The sequence below is a fragment of the Dendrobium catenatum genome, unplaced genomic scaffold (genome assembly GCF_001605985.2).
Source record: "Dendrobium catenatum unplaced genomic scaffold, ASM160598v2 fragScaff_scaffold_1220, whole genome shotgun sequence".
In the NCBI taxonomy this organism is placed as follows: domain Eukaryota; kingdom Viridiplantae; phylum Streptophyta; class Magnoliopsida; order Asparagales; family Orchidaceae; genus Dendrobium; species Dendrobium catenatum.
The window spans coordinates 197478-217311 of NW_021319682.1; the positions used below are offsets into that span (position 1 = coordinate 197478).

General features: G+C 31.2%; 2 protein-coding genes across 2 annotated transcripts; one reads left to right on the forward strand and one right to left on the reverse strand.

Annotated features, from left to right (window-relative positions):
- Positions 1-2347: 2347 nt before the first annotated feature.
- On the forward strand, positions 2348-2918 carry LOC110109061 (photosystem I reaction center subunit psaK, chloroplastic). Its single transcript, XM_020839953.2, has 2 exons — positions 2348-2565; positions 2640-2918. Exons 1-2 carry the CDS (start codon positions 2392-2394, stop codon positions 2865-2867), a joined length of 402 nt encoding a protein of 133 aa, XP_020695612.1. The 5' UTR covers positions 2348-2391; the 3' UTR covers positions 2868-2918.
- Positions 2919-7523: 4605 nt separating this feature from the next.
- On the reverse strand, positions 7524-9267 carry LOC110109066 (cytochrome P450 84A1-like). Its single transcript, XM_020839962.2, has 2 exons — positions 8350-9267; positions 7524-8162 (listed from the first exon to the last, which is right to left on the reverse strand). The coding sequence occupies exons 1-2, from the start codon at positions 9265-9267 to the stop codon at positions 7524-7526; spliced, it is 1557 nt and encodes a 518-aa protein (XP_020695621.1).
- Positions 9268-19834: the final 10567 nt, after the last annotated feature.

The window sequence follows — 19834 nt, forward strand, 5'->3', positions numbered from 1 at the left end:
TGAGTTAGCATTGCTCCCAACTAATTCTAAACCCTTTTATAATTGGAATCATGTGTGATCAATGTTGAACCTTTGTTACCATAAAAGACAAAAGACTCAAATTCCTTGTAGGTTCATATCCTATTTATCTTAGGAAATTCTCTTACAATTGGCCCTAGGTTTGCATCCAAATTCCTTTGACTCATTCAAATATCATCCTAAAGTTCATTTAACCCATGGCCAACTGATGTTGACCATGTTTAGGTCAAAATTTTAAAATTGTTCCTAAACTTTCTAATCCTAGGTTTCATAGGATATTTTATCCATTTCACATTAGCTTTTGGATCAAGTGATTCAAACTCACTTAAAAATCACCTTTGCAATCACCTATCACTGGTCAACCCATGTTGACCATGGTTAGGTAAAAAAGACCAAAATTCCCTTAAGTGAACAAATTTAGATTTCATAGAATTAACTCATCATGGCATTATTTTACAAAGGTTCCTAAGACCTTTGTCATGATTCCCTAGGCAACCTAGCCCATCTTGCTAACCCAAGTAAATCAACTGAGTTGATCCAAGGGTACCTCAAGTGTCAAATAGCAGTTCAATGAAACCTAAGCCAAATTGACCTAACCTATTACATTTGTTAGACTCGTTACCCTTCTTCCTTTAACCTCAGGAATTAACAGTTCTAAATTTGAACCAATCCTATTTGAATTTTGAAAAGAATATCTTTTTTTTTAATACTTTGAAATATTAAAAATATTTATCACTACTTTAATTGAAAGTTTTCTTAGGAGATTAATCTATCGTGAGATATAATTAACTATAAGGGCTAGTTGTTATAGTGAAACTATACCTAGAACAAAATAAACCAAATCTCATTGATATAAGGTAGGGGAAGCCTTTATGAACATAGATATTTTTGCCAAAACCCTACTTTTATTTTAAAATCCATTATTGAATATAATTTTTTGCCATTTGAGATGGCATGTTATTCTCAATGTTGCATTTGATTACAAAAATAGAAATATTAAAATCATGTGGTTTTTATTCCTACACATGGTAATAACTTTGTATTTACTTTCCCTTAACCCTTTTGTAGCCCAATTAATTTATGACCATTAACTCACTTGTCATTTTCACCATAGCTCCTCCAAAGGTTTAAGGGAGTCTTGGAACACTCACATATGAATTTTCAAGTATTTAATAGGTAGTCAATAGGTCATAAAAGGTGCATTCATACTCATGGACCTTAGTAATAAAGACTCTACCAAGGGTCAAAAATCCCCAATTTAGTAAAATAGGTAAAAGGGTGTTGTCTCCTCAAGTTTGCATCATAGGTTAAGGGTTCATATCAATCACCTAGGTCGAAGCTCACAGCCCAACAATAAGCACCCATCTATATACTCACCACCACATAGGATGGAATGTTATTAGTACTCATTTAAGTTACATGGAAGGATACTCTCGATAAGATTCAAGCTTGCCTGATTGTGCTCATGTAACTATGGAGTCTATGAAGCAACATTTGTCTATTGTTGAATATGATGGTTGTCTAACATTGCTTGAAACAATGCCCCCTCCCACAAACCTCATGTAACATGATGATAACTTAATCGAGGCAAGCCAAACAAAACTCTGAGTTTAGCAAATCCAAAGCCATTCATATTTTAAATTGATCAATTTTGTTGTCTATGAGCTCAACATGATGCAAACTTCATTTGAACAGGCTCAAATAGTTTATTTAAAAGCTCTGAGTTTGGATTATTGTTCATGCAAGTTTCAACAAATGATTTTTTTAACATACTAATAACATCTCACATAGACACACACACACACACAAACTTCAATTGACATCTAAGTTAATCTTTCATTGATAATATTTTATTGTCTCAAGATTAGTTTGTTTAGAGGTTTTTGTTCTACTTATTAAGATTTGAAACCTACATAATGGTATCAAATTCTTAGAGGCTTGGAAGGATGATGTAAGTGCATTCTTAAGTCTAGTTTGTAAGGGTCTTTCTTAATTTACATTCAATTAAAATTTGTTGTAATGAATTGTGAATTGAAGATCTATAGAGGTTGCAATATTTTTTTTTTAATATTGAAATTGTTAAAGAACTTATACATGATAAGTATTTATTTTTAATGTATACTTCCTTTAATGAGCGGCCACAAAAATGACTCAGCGGCCCATTTTCTTCCCGTGGATGCCTCACTTATGAAATCTTATCCAATCTAAGATGAACCAACCAGTAGTCTCCACATCAGCACATAGCATCCATTGGCTTCAATGTAAGCCACTAGTACTACCCACTCCTCTTCCACCATCTTCTTCCAATCCCTTCTGCTCTTATAGGCCTCCTCCTCTCTATTCTTCAACTCTCTCAAATCAGCAGCAGCTCCCATGGCTTCTAAGCTCTCTTCTCCCACTGCAATCTTATCCTCTCTCCCCCAATTCTCTGGCCTCAAAGCTCAACAACCATCAACGGTGAAGCTTCCGGCCAAGGCGGGGCGGCGACATGGGAACGGAGCTCTCTCCGCTCGCTGTGACTCATTCATAGGCTCACCAACAAACATTGTGAGCACATTTTGATCATCAATCATGCTTAGACAGAACAGATGTGATGTTATTATACCACTTCTTTGTTGCAGATAATGGTGACGAGCACGGCTTTGATGTTGTTCGCCGGGCGGTTCGGTCTGGCGCCGTCGGCGAATAGAGTGGCGACGGCGGGGTTGAAGCTGGAGGCCCGAGACTCGGGGCTGCAGACTGGGGATCCGGCTGGCTTTACTTTGGCGGATACATTGGCTTGTGGTACAGTTGGGCACATTATAGGAGTGGGAATTGTGTTGGGACTCAAGAATTTGGGAGCTTTGTGAAGAGCAGCTGGATCTTATGGAATTTTTCTGCTCTTTTCAATTATGTTGTTACAGTATCTGTAAATGAAGTGTTTTGTGCTTTACTCTATCAATTTTAGGCTAATTTTTTAGCTTATTTTGATCCAGTGAAATTACTATAAGATTGGAGAGCTAGCTTTTATCCAACTATATGTTGGCGGTTACATGGATCCTTTTCTTCATTGTGTCATGTTAAGGAGCAATTATTACATCCGGTGTCTGAATGCGTTCAGAGACCAATAATCACACGCCACATCACCTAAAACTCGGTATTGCTTGGTATACATTCGGACCGTTCGGTTTTTGACCGGATGTAATAATTTCTCCATGTTAAGGGGCTGTTTGGTAGCAGTATTTAGGCCGGATTTGAGCGAAATCCACAAATGAAAGTCGTCGTAGACGGAAAATTCTGCCTTTTCGAGCTAAATCCCGGATTTCCAAAATCCTATTTTTTGTTGGATTTACGAAATACATTGCCTCCAAAGGAAGAGTCTGTTCCTTAAATTGCTTTATAGCCAAATAGTCGCTCGGGATTTAATAGGATCTATCATGAATGTTACGAAAAAATCGCATGGGATTTAATAGGATTTATCATGAATGTTACCAAATTGCTTTCAGGATTTAGGCCCATCAGAATTTCTGAAATTTGGATTTAGAGGATTTACGAAGTCCTGCTTAAATCAAATCCTAGGTGCTAACAAACAGCCCCTATGAGCCGGATTCACATTTAAATGTACTAAAGAAAGATCATTTCTAATATTTTATAACCAATTTTTTTTAGGTCTATATTTATCTTTCTTAACATAAGTCAAATACAATACATTTATTTTTCTAACTAGGTCATCGTAAGGCAGCCGTTTTATGTGACCGAATCATCTAAAGCAACTCTCTCTAATTTTACCTTCGACTTGAGCTACTTCAACCTTATCATGTGATATTTTAAGATTGGAAAGTCATACATCAGAAAAATATTTGATCAGTTTGAGTTTTTAATCATAGGGATAAATGAAAGCTAAGAATAACTGTTTATTTTAAACATAATTTCTAATTAATAAATTTTATATGAGATTAATTAAAAAAATTGATTAATGATGTATCATACTCATTTCAATTATTTATTTTAATTAGTTATTGAAAAAATTAACGGTAATGTTTGTATCATGAAATTTAAAAGAGAGTAGAGTGATAGGGTACTAGTCTACTAGGAGATAGAGCATTAATAGAGGTATTATTTTACCAATATTTATCTATATTGTGATGCTTGGTCATGTAAATTTGGACTATTATATATGAATATTTTGGAAGAAATGATAAGCTGAAAATTGTATAAGTTATATTTTATATTATTTTTGGAAGTTTAGTGGCTCTAGAAATATGACGCTTGAGGTTGAGACAATCAAATTTAGGATCTATTTCTTCCATTAGAGCTAGTGGTATGACAATGTGGTATCAAAGCAAATTTAGAAGAATTGGATAGTAACCAAACTGATCTATAATTGAATAGGGAATAATTAGGGATCATTAGCATTATTTTATGTATAATTAATTATCATTTGTATGTATAGTTAAACTTTTCGTGTTACATAGAAGCATTGTTGATATAGACCCCGAGATCAATAAGCAACTAATGGACAGTGTTCCAGTAGAGCTACAACATTATAGAGTATAGTGGGAGTGATGACTTCTGAAGAAGTGTTAATGTAGTAAGTACTGTGAAGCTAATCTCTCCTTTTTGATGCTTGGGAGCAATGCGGCATTGAGCTCTCTATCTTGAGCATTTGGAATATCGTATGACAGCGCTATGGTGCTTGCAGAATGAGCGACGCAACATGTACAAATTTTGAAGTTTTTATATAAATATATAAAAGCATATCAATATCATCCCATTTCTTAATTTCGTTCACCATAAATGTTGGAGAAGGGGCAGAGAGGAGAAAAAAGAGAATGAAGAAGAGAAGCTAGGTTTTTGAGGTTATGGAGTTGGTTTCATCCCTTTAGCTAACGGGAAGAATTGTTTAGCTCAAGTTAGGCTTCTAGTATCCTATTTTATATTTCAATTTTGACATTTGCAAGGATAATTTTGGAGTTTTATTTTATTTTATTAAGTTTTGACAAATTTTCCACCATGAACATTTTTATAATGCATGTACACTTCTAGAATTGATTACAGCTCATTAAATTCTTTAAAATGAAGTTATAAATGTTCCGTATGAATAATTTTCTAAATGGTTAATATTGAGTATGTATGCAAATTTTATATATGTCATCTATTGAAATATCGTAAATATGACCATTCATGCAATTTTATTTCCATGTTAAATTTTGCATATACATGTTGAACATATTGATATTTCTATGTGTATGGTATGTAAAGGAGCAGGAATGGAGGTTATGTATGTGGCGGCTTATTATGTTTGTTGTAATACAAGCAGAGTTATAAGGGTGTATTCCCATTTGTATATGTTTTCCTCCATCTATCTTAAACATATATGAGATATCAAGTTGAGGAATATGTGAAAGTGAAGTTATAAGGGGAATGAGGCTATCATAATCAGGTGGAGGTATAAGTAAAAGTAGAGATATAAGTAAGCATTGAGACATGTATATGTCATATTTCATAAGTTGTGTTAAGCATATCATCTTATATATTGATACCTATGAACAAGTCTGAAAAATATTCATGTTAATGTTTTGATACCTATGTTCAAATTCAAGCAATGCACATGTTCAAATTCAAGTAATGTACATGTTATCTTTTCTAATGAAGCCTCAAAGTACAATTACAAGTTCTTGTTACTGCCTTGTAAATGATAAAGTCCCACACCATTACATAATATTTTGATTTAAACTATACAATTTTCTATTGCTTTATATGTAAGTTTTACTAATTTGGACTTTGACTTTTTTTATTTAGAATTGTGTAGTCTACTAAGCAATTGGTTTGCTCATTATGTATGTTAATGTCATTTAAAAAAAAAAAAAGATAAACCCTCACAAGTAGATTAGAGGTTGATAAAGTAAAGATCCGATTAGGGATGCATTCAATGTAGAGATATTCTTTTGATTATTCCAAGATAAAACTGGAAGAAAGAGAGGTTGAAATGGATGACATAATAAATATTTAAATTAATTAAATGATATCTAAATAACAAGATAACAATATAATAATTATGAAATAATATAAAGTTATGATTAAAAGATAAATAAAATTTATACACAAATAATTGATTTTATCATTTTAAATTTAAATATTCTCAATCATTAATTTGAATTCAAATTTAATATAAATAATTACTAATTTATGCTATATATTTAGGTGTAATTTATACCAATAGATTATATAAAAAAATCATATTATAAAATTAAATTACATATATAAATTCATGTTGCATTGTTTATATTTAAAAGATAGTTTTAATATTAGTTTTTTATATTATATAATTACATAACTAAATATATACAAATTCAGTATTATTAATTAAAAATATATATTATTTAATTACAAAATTTAATTAAAAATTATGTTTAAAATATATAGTTTATGTGTTGTAAACTTAAGAACTTAGCTTTAGTTATATAGTTGTGCATCAATTAGCTTGGACACTTTGACTTAATATTGTTTATATAGCATTTTTAGTTTTAAAAGAATTAACAAGCTGGATCATAGTGAGACTATATGAATAAGTTTGCTTTGAGATTGTTTGATAAATAATTTTATGAAAATTATAAGTCATCTTAAGATTAAAATATATTAAATTTAAATTAATTTTATATTAATTTATTTATGTAAATGAGATAATATTTGAAGCGGCTAAGTCCATAACTCAAGGCTTAATTGACAAGTTATGTAAAAGTAGACAATCAACTCTTTGTACTCTTTTTTATTTGTGCAATCTTATCTGTTGGTCATATCTCTAAATCTAACGTCTAAGAAAATCATATGTTAGTTAAGCCTCAGCTCAAAACTATAAATTAAAGGCTCAAGACATGTGAAGATTTTCAATATATACTTGAGCTTAGTTAGGTTTGATTAAGGATGACTTTTTTACTATTTTTTTTTTAAATAACTATAAATTTTTGTACTAAAAAGTATTTTACAAAGCATTAAGAAAGCCGCCCCAAATAAAACCTTAGTGCAATCTCATAGTTTCTGACTCTAAAATCCTCTTTCACTCTCGTATTCTTTGTTCACTCATTTATTTTGGCAAAATGTAAGGTTCTTGTACAATTTTTGGACATATTTAGATTTAGTTGCATGACCCAATATAATCATGAAGTAGTATCATTATTGTACACATTGCTAGCAATGTTTCATACAAACATATTTTTTTACATGTCTCAAATCAACTCATACACGACCCACAATCATAAATTAAAATATTAAGGTTTCATTTTGGACGACTTTCTTTGTGCTTCTTAAAGCCGCTTCTTAGTAAAAAATTAAAAATTTTATACTAAAAAGCAGTTTTAAGAAGCAGTAAAAAAGCCGTCCCAAACGAAGCCTAAATATCATGGATAAAAAACAGCAATTTGAAGATTATTTATTAAAAGACAAGCAAGCACTACAGTTCTTTGAAACCCACAGAAACAAAATAATTAACAGAAAGCATAAAGCTTTTTCACCATATTTTCAAAATTTTAAACCTCCAACGGGCAAGAGAGCCGTAGGGTTGGCACAGCCACCAATCTGAAAGCACGCGGCACAGTGAGACCGAAGGAATCCTCCATACTTAGCTCTGAAGAGCTCATCCCATCCGGCAGCTCCCAATCGAAGCAATGCAGCAACTCGGCCAACGCCAACTCCATAGCATAGAGCCCTAACTGCATTCCCGGGCATGATCGCCGGCCCGCCCCGAACGGGATGAACTCGAAGGAGCTCCCTCGGAAGTCTCTGTGCGCTGCCTCTCCCTCCCCTATCGCGAACCGTGATGGCCGGAAGGCGTCGGGGTCCTTCCATGCCGACTTACTCCGACCGATGGCCCAGATGTTGATCATAACACGAGTGCGAGCAGAGACGAAACGACCGTCGAGAATAATGTCGTCGGCTGTCTCATGGGGGGCGAGGGGGATCGGAGGGTGGAGGCGGAGGGTCTCTTTCACGACATAGTTGAGGTAGGTTAGTTTGTCGAGGTCAGATTCTTCTACTCGTCGGTGGAGTCCGACGACCTCAGCAAGCTCAGTTTGTACCTTATGTCTCTCGTTTGGGCAGCTCATTAGTTCTGCCATTGCCCACTCTATTGCAGAAGCAACCGTCTCTATTCCACCAAACATAATGTCCTACATTTTTGGCAAAAAAATATTTTTAAATTAGTCGAGTTCGAATCGGTTCGACTCACTTACACTCCTAAGTCCAATCATAATAGACACTCATTGATGCAAGATATTCATATTTAATGCTGAGCATGAGCAGTTTTTCAATAAAAAAAATTAAGAAAGAGATAAAGAGAGATTATCCATAATTTACCATGATGATAGCCTTAATGTTATCTCTAGTAAGTCCCAGATTCTTGAGCTCTTCAGCCTGGCCAAAGTTAGATTTCGCAATCACTTCAGTATCCTCAAGAAAATCAAGCATTTCATCAACCATATCCCTATTTACATCATCCTTTGCCTTAGGATTCTCCCTATGCTCTTCAATAATCTTATCAATAAAGTAATCAAGCTCAAGCCTAGCTTTCTTCAACCTCTTATTCAGTCCATTCAAATCAAGCCATCTCAGCCATGGAAAAAAATCACCAATATTAAAAGCTCCAAAAAGCTTAGAAAATTCTTGAATTATGCCTATCAAGTCCTCATTTCCATGAGAATGTGACCCAAAGGCAGCTGAGAAAATTATACTCTTAGCCAAACTGAAAATCATCTCCCCAATGCAGACGGGACGACCAGAGCAGTTGGCAATGGCAACGACGGTGGAGGAGACTTCACGGCGAACGCTAAACCATGAATTTTTATGACGGTGGCTGAATAGCTTTGTAACACATAGTTTGCGCATGTGGCGCCAAGTTGGGCCATAGTGGGCAAAGGCCATATCAGCACGATTGTAGGTGAGGTAAGTGATGGCGATGGAGGCAGGACGATTAGAGAATACAACGTCATGAATTTGGAGGGCTTGTTTGGCCATGGGAGGAGTGGAGATCGTCAAAGTGTTGAGATGGCCAAGACGAAGGCCAAGGAGTCCCCTACCATCAGTGAAATGATCTGCTAGGTAGGTGAGCCCTCTATGTGTCATTTGACTGGCAAGCAACATGTGACCGATGAGAGGGAGAGGTAGGGGTCCTGGTGGCAATGAAATATGAGATTTTTGCAATCGGTTGAGGAAGAGACTGAGGAGTGCGAGCAAGAACAAGAGAGATAAGAGGACGAATGTCAATATCCAATTCATCTTTTTTCTTTCTTCCTTGTGTTTTATTGGAGTTAGAATGCTCAAAGGAAGCTTTGGCTTTATAGTGCTTGCACCATTAATGAATTAGATGATTCCTCTACCTTGGTCTATTTTAATTCCTTATCATAAATGACGGTTTATAATAATTTATCTAATCTTGCCTCTAGTTGTTAGTTGTTGCACATTGATCAAAATTTTAAAAGGTTATGCAATCACAATGATAAATTGAAAAGAAGATAAGGTGAATATTCCTCTCCTTTGTGCTCTTTTAATTCTCTATTACACGTTTTGTCTTTTTTTAGATTTTAAATATATACATTTTTTTTTAAATTACAAGTAATATGTTACTAACATATCATTGCATGCAATGTTTCTTGTTTTTAAAATATATTGGGCATATGCCAATCATGAGAATTATTGATCCCCCTTTCTAAGTACTAAGATACCTTCTTGTCCTTCTTGATTTTTTACTCACTATTTTTATATGAGGATAAATAAGAATTTAATTCTTAACATGACATAATGGAGAATAGGGATTAATGTGTAGCTGACCTCACGTAGTAGGATAAAAGCTTGATGTTTTTATTTTTGCATTTTTATATTAAGATTAAAGCCACAGATGCAAGAAGGGTTACATGAAACATTATAAGAAAAATTATATGATTGAGTTTGATATAGATAGCAGTGTCGTATATAAGAAGAATTAGAGTTGATAAGAAAAATTAAAATGATTGAGCTCAAAAGAATTAGGATTGTCAAGAGGAACTCAAAAACGCACCAGTAGGATGTTAAGAGTCAGGCTCCTTGATGACCGAGAATTGTACTGATGAGTAAGTGCAATTAATAACAGTGTAATCCTTTTTTTTTTTTTTGCGAAATTGGCATTAAAATCAACATTGCTTTACAATATTTTGTGATCATAACTTATTATTTTAAAATCAATGTTCTAGTTAGTGTTTATACCTTATAATTAATATTTAGGAGCTATCCAATTATAATTGATATTTCATTTAAAATTTATTTATATAAGTGTGTTTGTCTGAATTCATCTAATCATATGTGAGATCATTATACAACCCTAAGCTCTATATGTTTTCATGATTATTGATACATCATCTTCATTTGATCGACTCAAATCTCGAGGCAATATTCAAGTTGGGAACTTTTGAAATTAAATTTAGGATCATCTGACTCTGATTTTAGCAAATTTATAATCAAACCATATGTTTAGACAATATGAACCCAAATGCACTAAAAATAATCCAACTCAAATCAAAATAAGCCCGAATCGAGCACTTAAGGTATGATTAAATACTTCATGGCACTAATTAAAGTATTAAATAATATCTCATCATCGTAAACTTATAATAAAAATAACCAGTTCAACGACAAGAATCTAATGAATCTAATATAAGCTAATCATGAAGTCATTAAGACTTTAAAATATTAAAAGAAAAATATATAATCAAGTGAATCACACTGGGTTGTTCAATGGAGTGTTTTGGGACTCTATCTAAAATAACCAACATTTCACTCTCCAAAACTATAAATAATTTCTCATTCTTCATATGAAAGGAGATATTGGACTTTAAAGAGTTTATATATCTAAATAACTTCAGATTCTTATTTACAGTTTAACGCAAATGATTCCACAAGTAACTGCCATCATCGAATCAATTTTGACCATCAACAATCATTTGAATATAGTTGCATGCTCATTGTCGCATGTCTACTATCATTTGACCATAATGACATGAAATTCTTCTTTTGTCAACTATCATCCAACCGCTATTGCCCACATATCTAGGAGGAAATAATTTCCACGCACATTTGATGCTCTCTTATTTTAAAATCAAATACTGTATTGAGAATAAAGCACTATCTTGGGAGACTAACACAATATTGAGATTTACAATTTAAGATGAAATTTATTATTTAAGTTGACATTTTATTAGAAAGATGAGATTATATTTTTGGAGGGTGTGGACTTAAGATTTTTGCTAAGCCTCAAAATCTAAAACTAAGATAAACCACTATAGGGTAGTGATTCAAATCTAATCTAATGATATGCATAATAATGAAATGGGCCATATATCTTAGACTCATTATAAGATAGTTTTTGGAATGTCCGACTCTTTTGGTGTTATACTTTCACCTAGGTTGAGAATGCCATCTACAATTCCTCCTAGTCACTTCAAAACTATAACTCAAGTTTTTTATGAAAGATAGTTAGACTATTATTCATTCGAAAATGGGAATGACATCTAAGAAAAGTTCTAAATAGTCCTAGATTATGAATGGTAGGTTATGATTCTAAACTAGCGTAATTAATTTTTTTTTAAATTAGTTTCTAATATAAAACATGCTAATTGACTCTTGTGCAATAAATCAAAATGAAAATTTTTAAAAAGGCTTAAAAATAGGTTTATCCTAGAAGAGAAAAACTCCCCTGAGTTAGAACTTCACCCTCATAGGTCAGGTGGTATGCTTCAACCCACAAGCAGGGAGGTGCCTAAGAAGGAAAGAATGATGTCTATCATTTATGCAATTCCAAAAGAGCTATAACTTACTTTCTAAACTGATTGTCTTGCTATGTAATCCCTAAAATTTTTGTTAGTTTTGAATAAAATTATTTTTATTTCCTAAGATTCTAAGTGGCATCTAGGCAGAAATAAACACACACAGAAATAAACCTAAAAAATATAGGAGTTCTAAAGCGATAAATAATAAACACACCAATCACACCAGAGCAAAAGAAAGTAAAAGAAAAAGTCCAAAGTCCATAAGGCAAGTGACATACAACCCAGGGTCTGTAGGAAGTAAATGTGTCCAGAACCAACCAATAATAACTTAAATTACTAATCCTATGACTGATGCAAGTCCTTATACAAAAGTAAATTGGTTTGTTTATTGGTTTTAAAGTCTCCTATAATTGGTTATCCTCTAGAAATGCTTCCAAAAGAAAGAAATATCCTAAATGAGGAAGAAATCTCTTTACTTGTGGTTCTTTTTATTCTTAAATAAACAAACCAATTTTATAATGACTTTAACAACTCCTTTTTTACTCAAAGTATATTTAAAAAAAAAATAAAAAAAGACTTTAAATTCTCTACATGATTAGTATGCTTATAATTATAAAAAATAATCATACAATCACTAATTATCATCACTTTCTCATTTATGAGTAGCATGTGTTAATGCCATGCTTTTAATAATTGGGGGTTAAAGCAGCATAAGAACCTATACAAAATCTTGTTAATTTAATGATTTTAATTATAACTTAACTCCCATATAGCTCTGTATAAACAAGACCACATGCATAAGATTGAATTAGCAAACATGAATATCCATATCGTTCCTAACTTAGGGGCAATCTAATACACCCATGACAGATTATAGAACACTATCATATAGTAAATCACATCTAGCCATGCCAAACAACATCACACACCCACAAAGACAAAAATCATTTTTCTATTTCAAAAAAGTATAAGAAATAATAGTGTCCTAACCTAAAGCTAGAGGTGATTGTCTTAAAAAAAATTCTAAGTGTGTGCTAGATGATAAATGTAAATAATATATTATCTTATGTATTATATTTTTAGTAAAAAAATGTTATTTTAATTGTGTTGTGTAGGAAAATTATAAAAAGGGGGCACAAAATTCTAAGTATCATCCAATACTGCAACACCATCAAGGACACTGTCAGAGCATCATACTTGGACATGACAACATAGTGTTCACTGTCTTCAAGCACTGTAAAGTCAAAATAGTCATCATGGCAGCATCGTGTTCACGATCTTCAAGCATCGCGGTGTTATAATCTATCATGCATTGGCTCTAAATTTGTCACTTAGGCACCACAACATTTAAAATTTAGTAGCGCCACGTCGACGTAGTAGTTGTAACTTCTAAGCGACACAATCTGTTAGCAAAGCGATGTGACTGTTCATTAAGTAACAAGTCCATATCAATAAGCACCGCAGTGCCGGAAAAGTTCTAAGGCCAAAGTGCTAATTCATTTTACGAGCATTGCGACATAAATTTTTAATGTGTCATGGTGTCACCTGTTATTTTTGTGTTTTTTTATAAATAGTAATGAAGTTTTATTTGTAAGAGAGTTTAGTCACCTATCTAATTTCAGTATTTTTTAGAGTACTTCTTTATATCTCTCTTAGAATCAACTCTAAGGGAGTCTAGAGAAGTGTTAGATACAGTCATTAGAGTATTTTAGTCATTATTTATTTGAGCAACTATGTACATTAAGGAACACGGAGTGTAGAGAATGTAAATTGATCCTTCCTGGTGATATCATTCTCATGTATTTTTGTTCTTCTATAATTTCAATGAAAATGCATTTGTTTATCTTTTCTTTTATGTCTAGCTAGCTAATTCATTAGTTTTGGATTGATGATATAGAGAATATCTAGTAATAATAAATATTCTTGTGCTATAAATTTAAATATATATTTTTAATATTTTTATTCTTTATTTAATGCATATAGTGACTATATGTCTAGTTAAAATCTAGTGTGATGTATATCGTCGACAGAGGAATATAAGAACAACCAGGAATATTAAAATAGTATATTTTCATACCTAAATATAGGATATAAAATATGTTAGGTTTTTAAGAAGATGATATAACTATAGGAGGTTGAAAAATATCTTTTAGACCTCTTAAGAATTATACAAAACCTTTAGTAGACAGAATTCATTAGAGCATTAATATGCTTATAATTCAAGCTAATAATTTTGACTTAAAGCCTGTCATTATTCAAATGGTTCAAAACTCTCAGTTTGGGAGAACATTTGTATAAGATTCTAATTTATATTTAACCATTTTTTTATAAATTTATATAAATTTAAGTATAATGGTGTTAGTGATTATGCTATTAAACTTAAATAATTTCTCTTTTATCTAAGAGATAAATCTAAGATGTTCTTTAATTCTTTTCCCCCAAGCTCTATTGCTACTTGGAATGAGTCAGCTCATAAGTTTTTTGTTAAGTATTTTTCACTTTCAAAAATTACAAAACTTAGAAATGGCTTAACTTGTTTTACTTTGTTTGAAAGAGAATTCATTTATGAGAGTCGGGAAAATTTAAGGAATGCTTAGAAAACACTCTCATCATTTTTTACTTGATTTTTAAGTCATTCAAACATTTTATAATGGATTAGTATGATCTCATAGAGCTATAACTGATGCTACAGTAAGATGATCATTTATGTCCAAGCTATTTGAGGAAGCCTATGAATTAATATAGGAAAAAATAATGATAATTTTCAGTAGCCTGTTGATAGGAGAAATCATAAGAAAAGTAGTAAGAATTTATCGATCTAACGCTTTATTAAATTTTAATGCATAAGTTACAGTAATTTCTAAGAAGTTGAATACAAGAGGAGTAAATTTTGGATTATGAACTGAATCTTTAAGGGACTAAAATTAAATTTAAGATTATAATATTCAAGGGATAAAATAATTAATTTAATTGGATGACATAATAATCAATATTTAAATACATATAATTCAGGTTGGAGGAACAATCCTAATTTTAATTGATTAAATAATATGGGTGATAACAATCAATGGAATAATGGGCAAAATAATCAAGGATTAATTGGATCAATATTTAATAACCTGTTGTTAATCCTAGACTTACATATCCTCTAAGATTTATTCAAAGAAATTAATTTGGAAATAAAAAATTAGCATGGAAGATGCATTAATGCAGTTAGGGAATTATTCACAAAATTTATGCTACTTCTATTAAAATTTTGAAAACTCGATTAAGTTAGCTTATAATTTAAGTAAGTAGTAGACTTGGATATTTACCTAGTAATACTGAAGTGAACCCAAAAGAAAAAGAAAAAGATCTTAGCAGAAGTCATTTGAAGAATGGAAACTATGTACCTCAGCCAAATCAAAAAAATATTGGCATAGTCTGACTAAAGACTTAAAACTTAGCTCTTATGAGAGGCAACCCACTAGTGATGATTGGTATGGTGCGTTAAAGCACTAATTATCTTGTACTTGTGTTTTATATTACATATTTTATGTATTTCTATCATTCATATGAAAATATGCATTTGTTATATTTTATTTATGTTGTAATTTACATTGTAATAAATTCCCCTCATACTTAAATTTTTATGTTGTTCCTTATTAGTATCTCAGCATTTTGATTATTTAACTATCCTTAATAAAAAATAAAACTAAAAATTAAATAAAATTAGGATAATAATAAAATCCTATATCATAGTTTAATGGAACATTACTTTATACTTCAGAGGTTGAAAAAAACAAAAAAAATTAACTAATTTAGAATATTTAAATTATTGACTTAATTAGAATACATTAGTTATTGATTTATATATTAATCTTTGAATTGAAGATGAATAATTATGATTAAAGATTAGATATGAGTAGATGAAAATTGAAAATTATAAGCAGCCTTAATTTGGAATTTGTAATTTTATTAAATCCTTACATAAAATTCATTAAGAGTATAAAAGGGTTTGAAGCAAAAAATAATATTCAAAATTATTAACTATGTACTCCATAAAATAAAAAAAGAAAAAGAATTGTGAGAATAGTTATAAAATGAAAAAGAAAAGAAATAAAAGAAAAAGAAAATATGAGTATATTAAAAAATTGGTATCAATTAAAGCTTAGAATCTGATTACAATCTTATACTTAAATTTATAAATGATAAAAATAAGAAAACTAGTACAAATGATGATGAATTAATAAAGTTTTAATTTTAATTACTAATATATTTAATCATTTAAGCTGCATTATTAACTTTAAAATTTAAATATTAATAATTAAATATATAACCTATGAATTCAAATTAAGCAACAACAATGATGTCTAATTAGTATAATTATTAGTTTTTTTCCAAACTAGAATTATAACTTTATTCATTTTTACTTTTTTTAGATCATGATGTATATCCTATAATTTAGTCATTTTAAATTGTCAGTTTTTACTTTGGTTAATCATTTAATGAGAATTACAAAAATTTTATTTTCTTGAGGGTAAGCAAGAGTTTAAGCATAGGAGAATTTGATAAGTGTAAATAATGTATTATTTTATGTGTTATATTTTCAGTGAAAATATGTCTTAGATGTGTTGTGCAGAAAAAATACAAAAATAGCCTAAATTTTAAGTATCATATAGCTCCGTAGTGTCGGACAAATAAATGCCACAACGTCATCAAGGACACTGCGAAAGTGCCATACTTGAAAATGGCAACGTCGTGTTCACTATCTTCAAGCGCTGTTGTGTCAAAATGTTTAGCTTGGTAGTGTTATGTATAATGTCTTCAAGCACCACAACATTACATTCTATCATGCCTTAGAGACAAATTTGTCACTTGGGTGTCGCAGCATTCAAAAGTTAGCAGCGCCGTGGCATAGAAATTGTAACTTAATTCCATGGGACATGATTTTTCAATGAAGTGACATGACTGTCCAGTAAGTAACTGATCTACATCAGTAAGCATCGTGGCGGTGCAAAAGTTCCAGCGTCAAAGTGCTAAAATTTTACGGGTGTCGTGGCCTACTCTTTCAAGCACCGCAATTCCACCAACTATTTTTGTATTTTCCTATAAATAATTATGATGTTGTGTTTGTAAGATAGTTCATTCACTTGTTTAATTTTAGTATTTTTCAGAGTACTTCTTTAGATCTTTCTTAGAACCAATTATAAGAGATATTAGAGAAGCACTAGATACAATCATTATAGTATTTTAGTCAGTGTTTGTTTAGAAGATACATTGATCCTTCCTGATGATTTCATTCTCTTATATTTTTGTTCTTCTATGATTATAATGAAAATGAGTTTTTTTATCTTTTCTTTCATGTCTAGCTAATTCTCTAGTTTTGGATTGATGATGTAGAGAACATATTAAGTACTAATGAAGATTCTTTATTTTTATACTCTTTTTATAATGCACAGAGTGTCTATATATATATATATAGTTAAAATCTAATGTGATGTATAGCCTCGACGGAGAAATATAAGAACAATCAAGAATAGTGAAATAATATGTTAGCATACCTAGACATAGGATATAAAGTATGCTAGGTTCTTAAGGAGATGATATAACTGTAGAAGGTCAACATATATCCTTTTCACCCCTACAAGCTCGATAAAGATCTAGGAATGCAGATGTTTTGAATCACATTACAAATAAGAATTTCATTAGGAAAGATATGCCATTTTCATTATCAATCCAAAATATTTTATTTAAATATTGTATCCTTTATTTTATTATTTTTATTTAGTGATTGAATCATACATATGCAATTTATTGCATCGTTTATTATTTTCTTTAATTCCTCTTTTTTCTATGAACAGAATGAATGAAATATATTTGGAATAATATAAAGAATATTCATAATTATGTAATTCATTTGTATTTAATGCTCTAATAGTAAACAACAGAAATCACTAATTTGTCGATTTGTTTCAAAATAATTTCTATGTTTCAAGACAATTCCAACAACAATGTTACTTTTTTTATTAAGTTGAATTTCGTAGATGTCTTTTTTATCAAAATGTTAATGTTAATTAAGCTCTAAAAGAGTTTGTTAATTAAATGAGCTTAACAACTTAAACCAAAGAAGATAAACCTTGCAATTGGAGATCATTCTTGATTCCATTGCTTCCTTTAATTGCTTGTTCATTTAAGAAGAAGCAATAGTAGTATTGGAACAACACCCATATTAAACATGGAAGATCGCCGAAATTGTCGCCGGTGATGAACTATTTTCCTACAGTGAAAGTCATTTATTTACAAATTTTATCCTTTAAGCATAATCATCTTCCCATCACAGCTAAAATATGCTTGCTTAAATATCTGACCAACAATTGCTTCGACAACATCATCTGTGAGAAACATAGAGAAGCAAGTGTAATCTACTTCTGTATGGAAACAAGTTTAAGTATTTGCGTTGTGGTTGTTTTGATCAAAAACCTTTTTTATTGAATCAACGCCTTTGTCTTTTTATGTACTTGGATCGACTAAATAGAGGAAATGTTCAGACTCCATCTCTCGTTCATAAGAAGGCCAAGCATACAAGCTTGCTCACTCGTCAGCCCTCTATCTCCTGTCCGGCTATTCGTCTCTGGTTCGCTCCATCAAAAAGAATGCAAGAGTCCCTCGAGAAATTATGTTGTGTGGAGTCCGGATGTAATTTTGTGTTCGCTCTCCAATAAAATCATGACAAACGGATTGGACACTTAGATATTCAATATGAATTTTGTATTTTATTTCTATCTTATCAACCTGTCTGATCCAATCCAAAATAGATTTCTTATTTTATTTCTATTTTGTCAGCCTGACTAATCTAGCCCATAAAATTTTAAATTTGCAGGAGATCAAAATCCTCGGAGCCTGTTCATTTTCCATCATTAGATTCACTTTTTATTTTCAACATTCACTGTTCACTTTCTGCTTCAACATTCAAGATAGTTCACTGTTCAACTGCATTTATGTGCTAAGTTCATCATCCACCAACAAGGTTAGTCCATCATTCTTGTTCAGTTCATCTTTGAAGAGATACTTCTTTAGGCTTATCTCTCAAAATGGGGTTTAGAGCTTGATGTTTAGGGTTTTAAGGGCTTATTGTATATTTACTCCATATGAACATCATATTTTTTTAGTATGAACTTCGTATTAACCGTGTTTGAAACTGCGTATTAACTATATATTTATTATGTATTTACTGCGTATGAACTGGATATTAATTATGTATTTACTGCATATTCACGGATATCGACTCTGTATAGACTGTCTTTCATTTCCAAAATTATATTGCATAGTTTCTAAATTTTTATGTGTTAATTTTTATTCATTTTGTGTATCTTTTTCAACTTGAGTATTTACTCCTTATTCACTTGTATCAACTCTGTATTGATTGTCTTCCACTTTCAAAATTATTTTGCACATTCTCTATGCATGGTTTTCTAAAATATCACTATTGAATATGTATAAAATAAATTAACATCAACATTAAATCCCAAAAATAAACTATAAAACATACATGCATGCATGCAAACATAATACAAAAACACAAACATGCAACAAATTGACACAAATAAAAACTCAAACTATATATATATATATATATATATATATAAAGATACAAACTAATCATAGCATGTAGTGGCCCCTTAAAAGTGAACATCCACTGCCAGGTACTATATGCCCTTGTTAGACCTCTTGCGAGAGTAATAACAATAATAATAAGCCTTTATCCCAATATGTGGGCTTGGCTCTACATGAGCATTTTTTCACTATTTTATCCTATTAAGAGTCAACTTCTCATTTAAATCTAATAAAAAAGGTCATTTCTAATATTTTATAGCCAAGTCAAGTCTAATACATCTACTATCCTAACTAGGTCATCAAAAGGTCAACGTTTTATATGACCAAACCATATAAATGTGACTCTCTCTATTCTTATATTGCCATCAGAGCTACTCCAACCTTTTCATGTATATGCTCATTTCACATTCTATCTCAAGAGTAAAGCCATTCATCCACCTAAGCAGCCT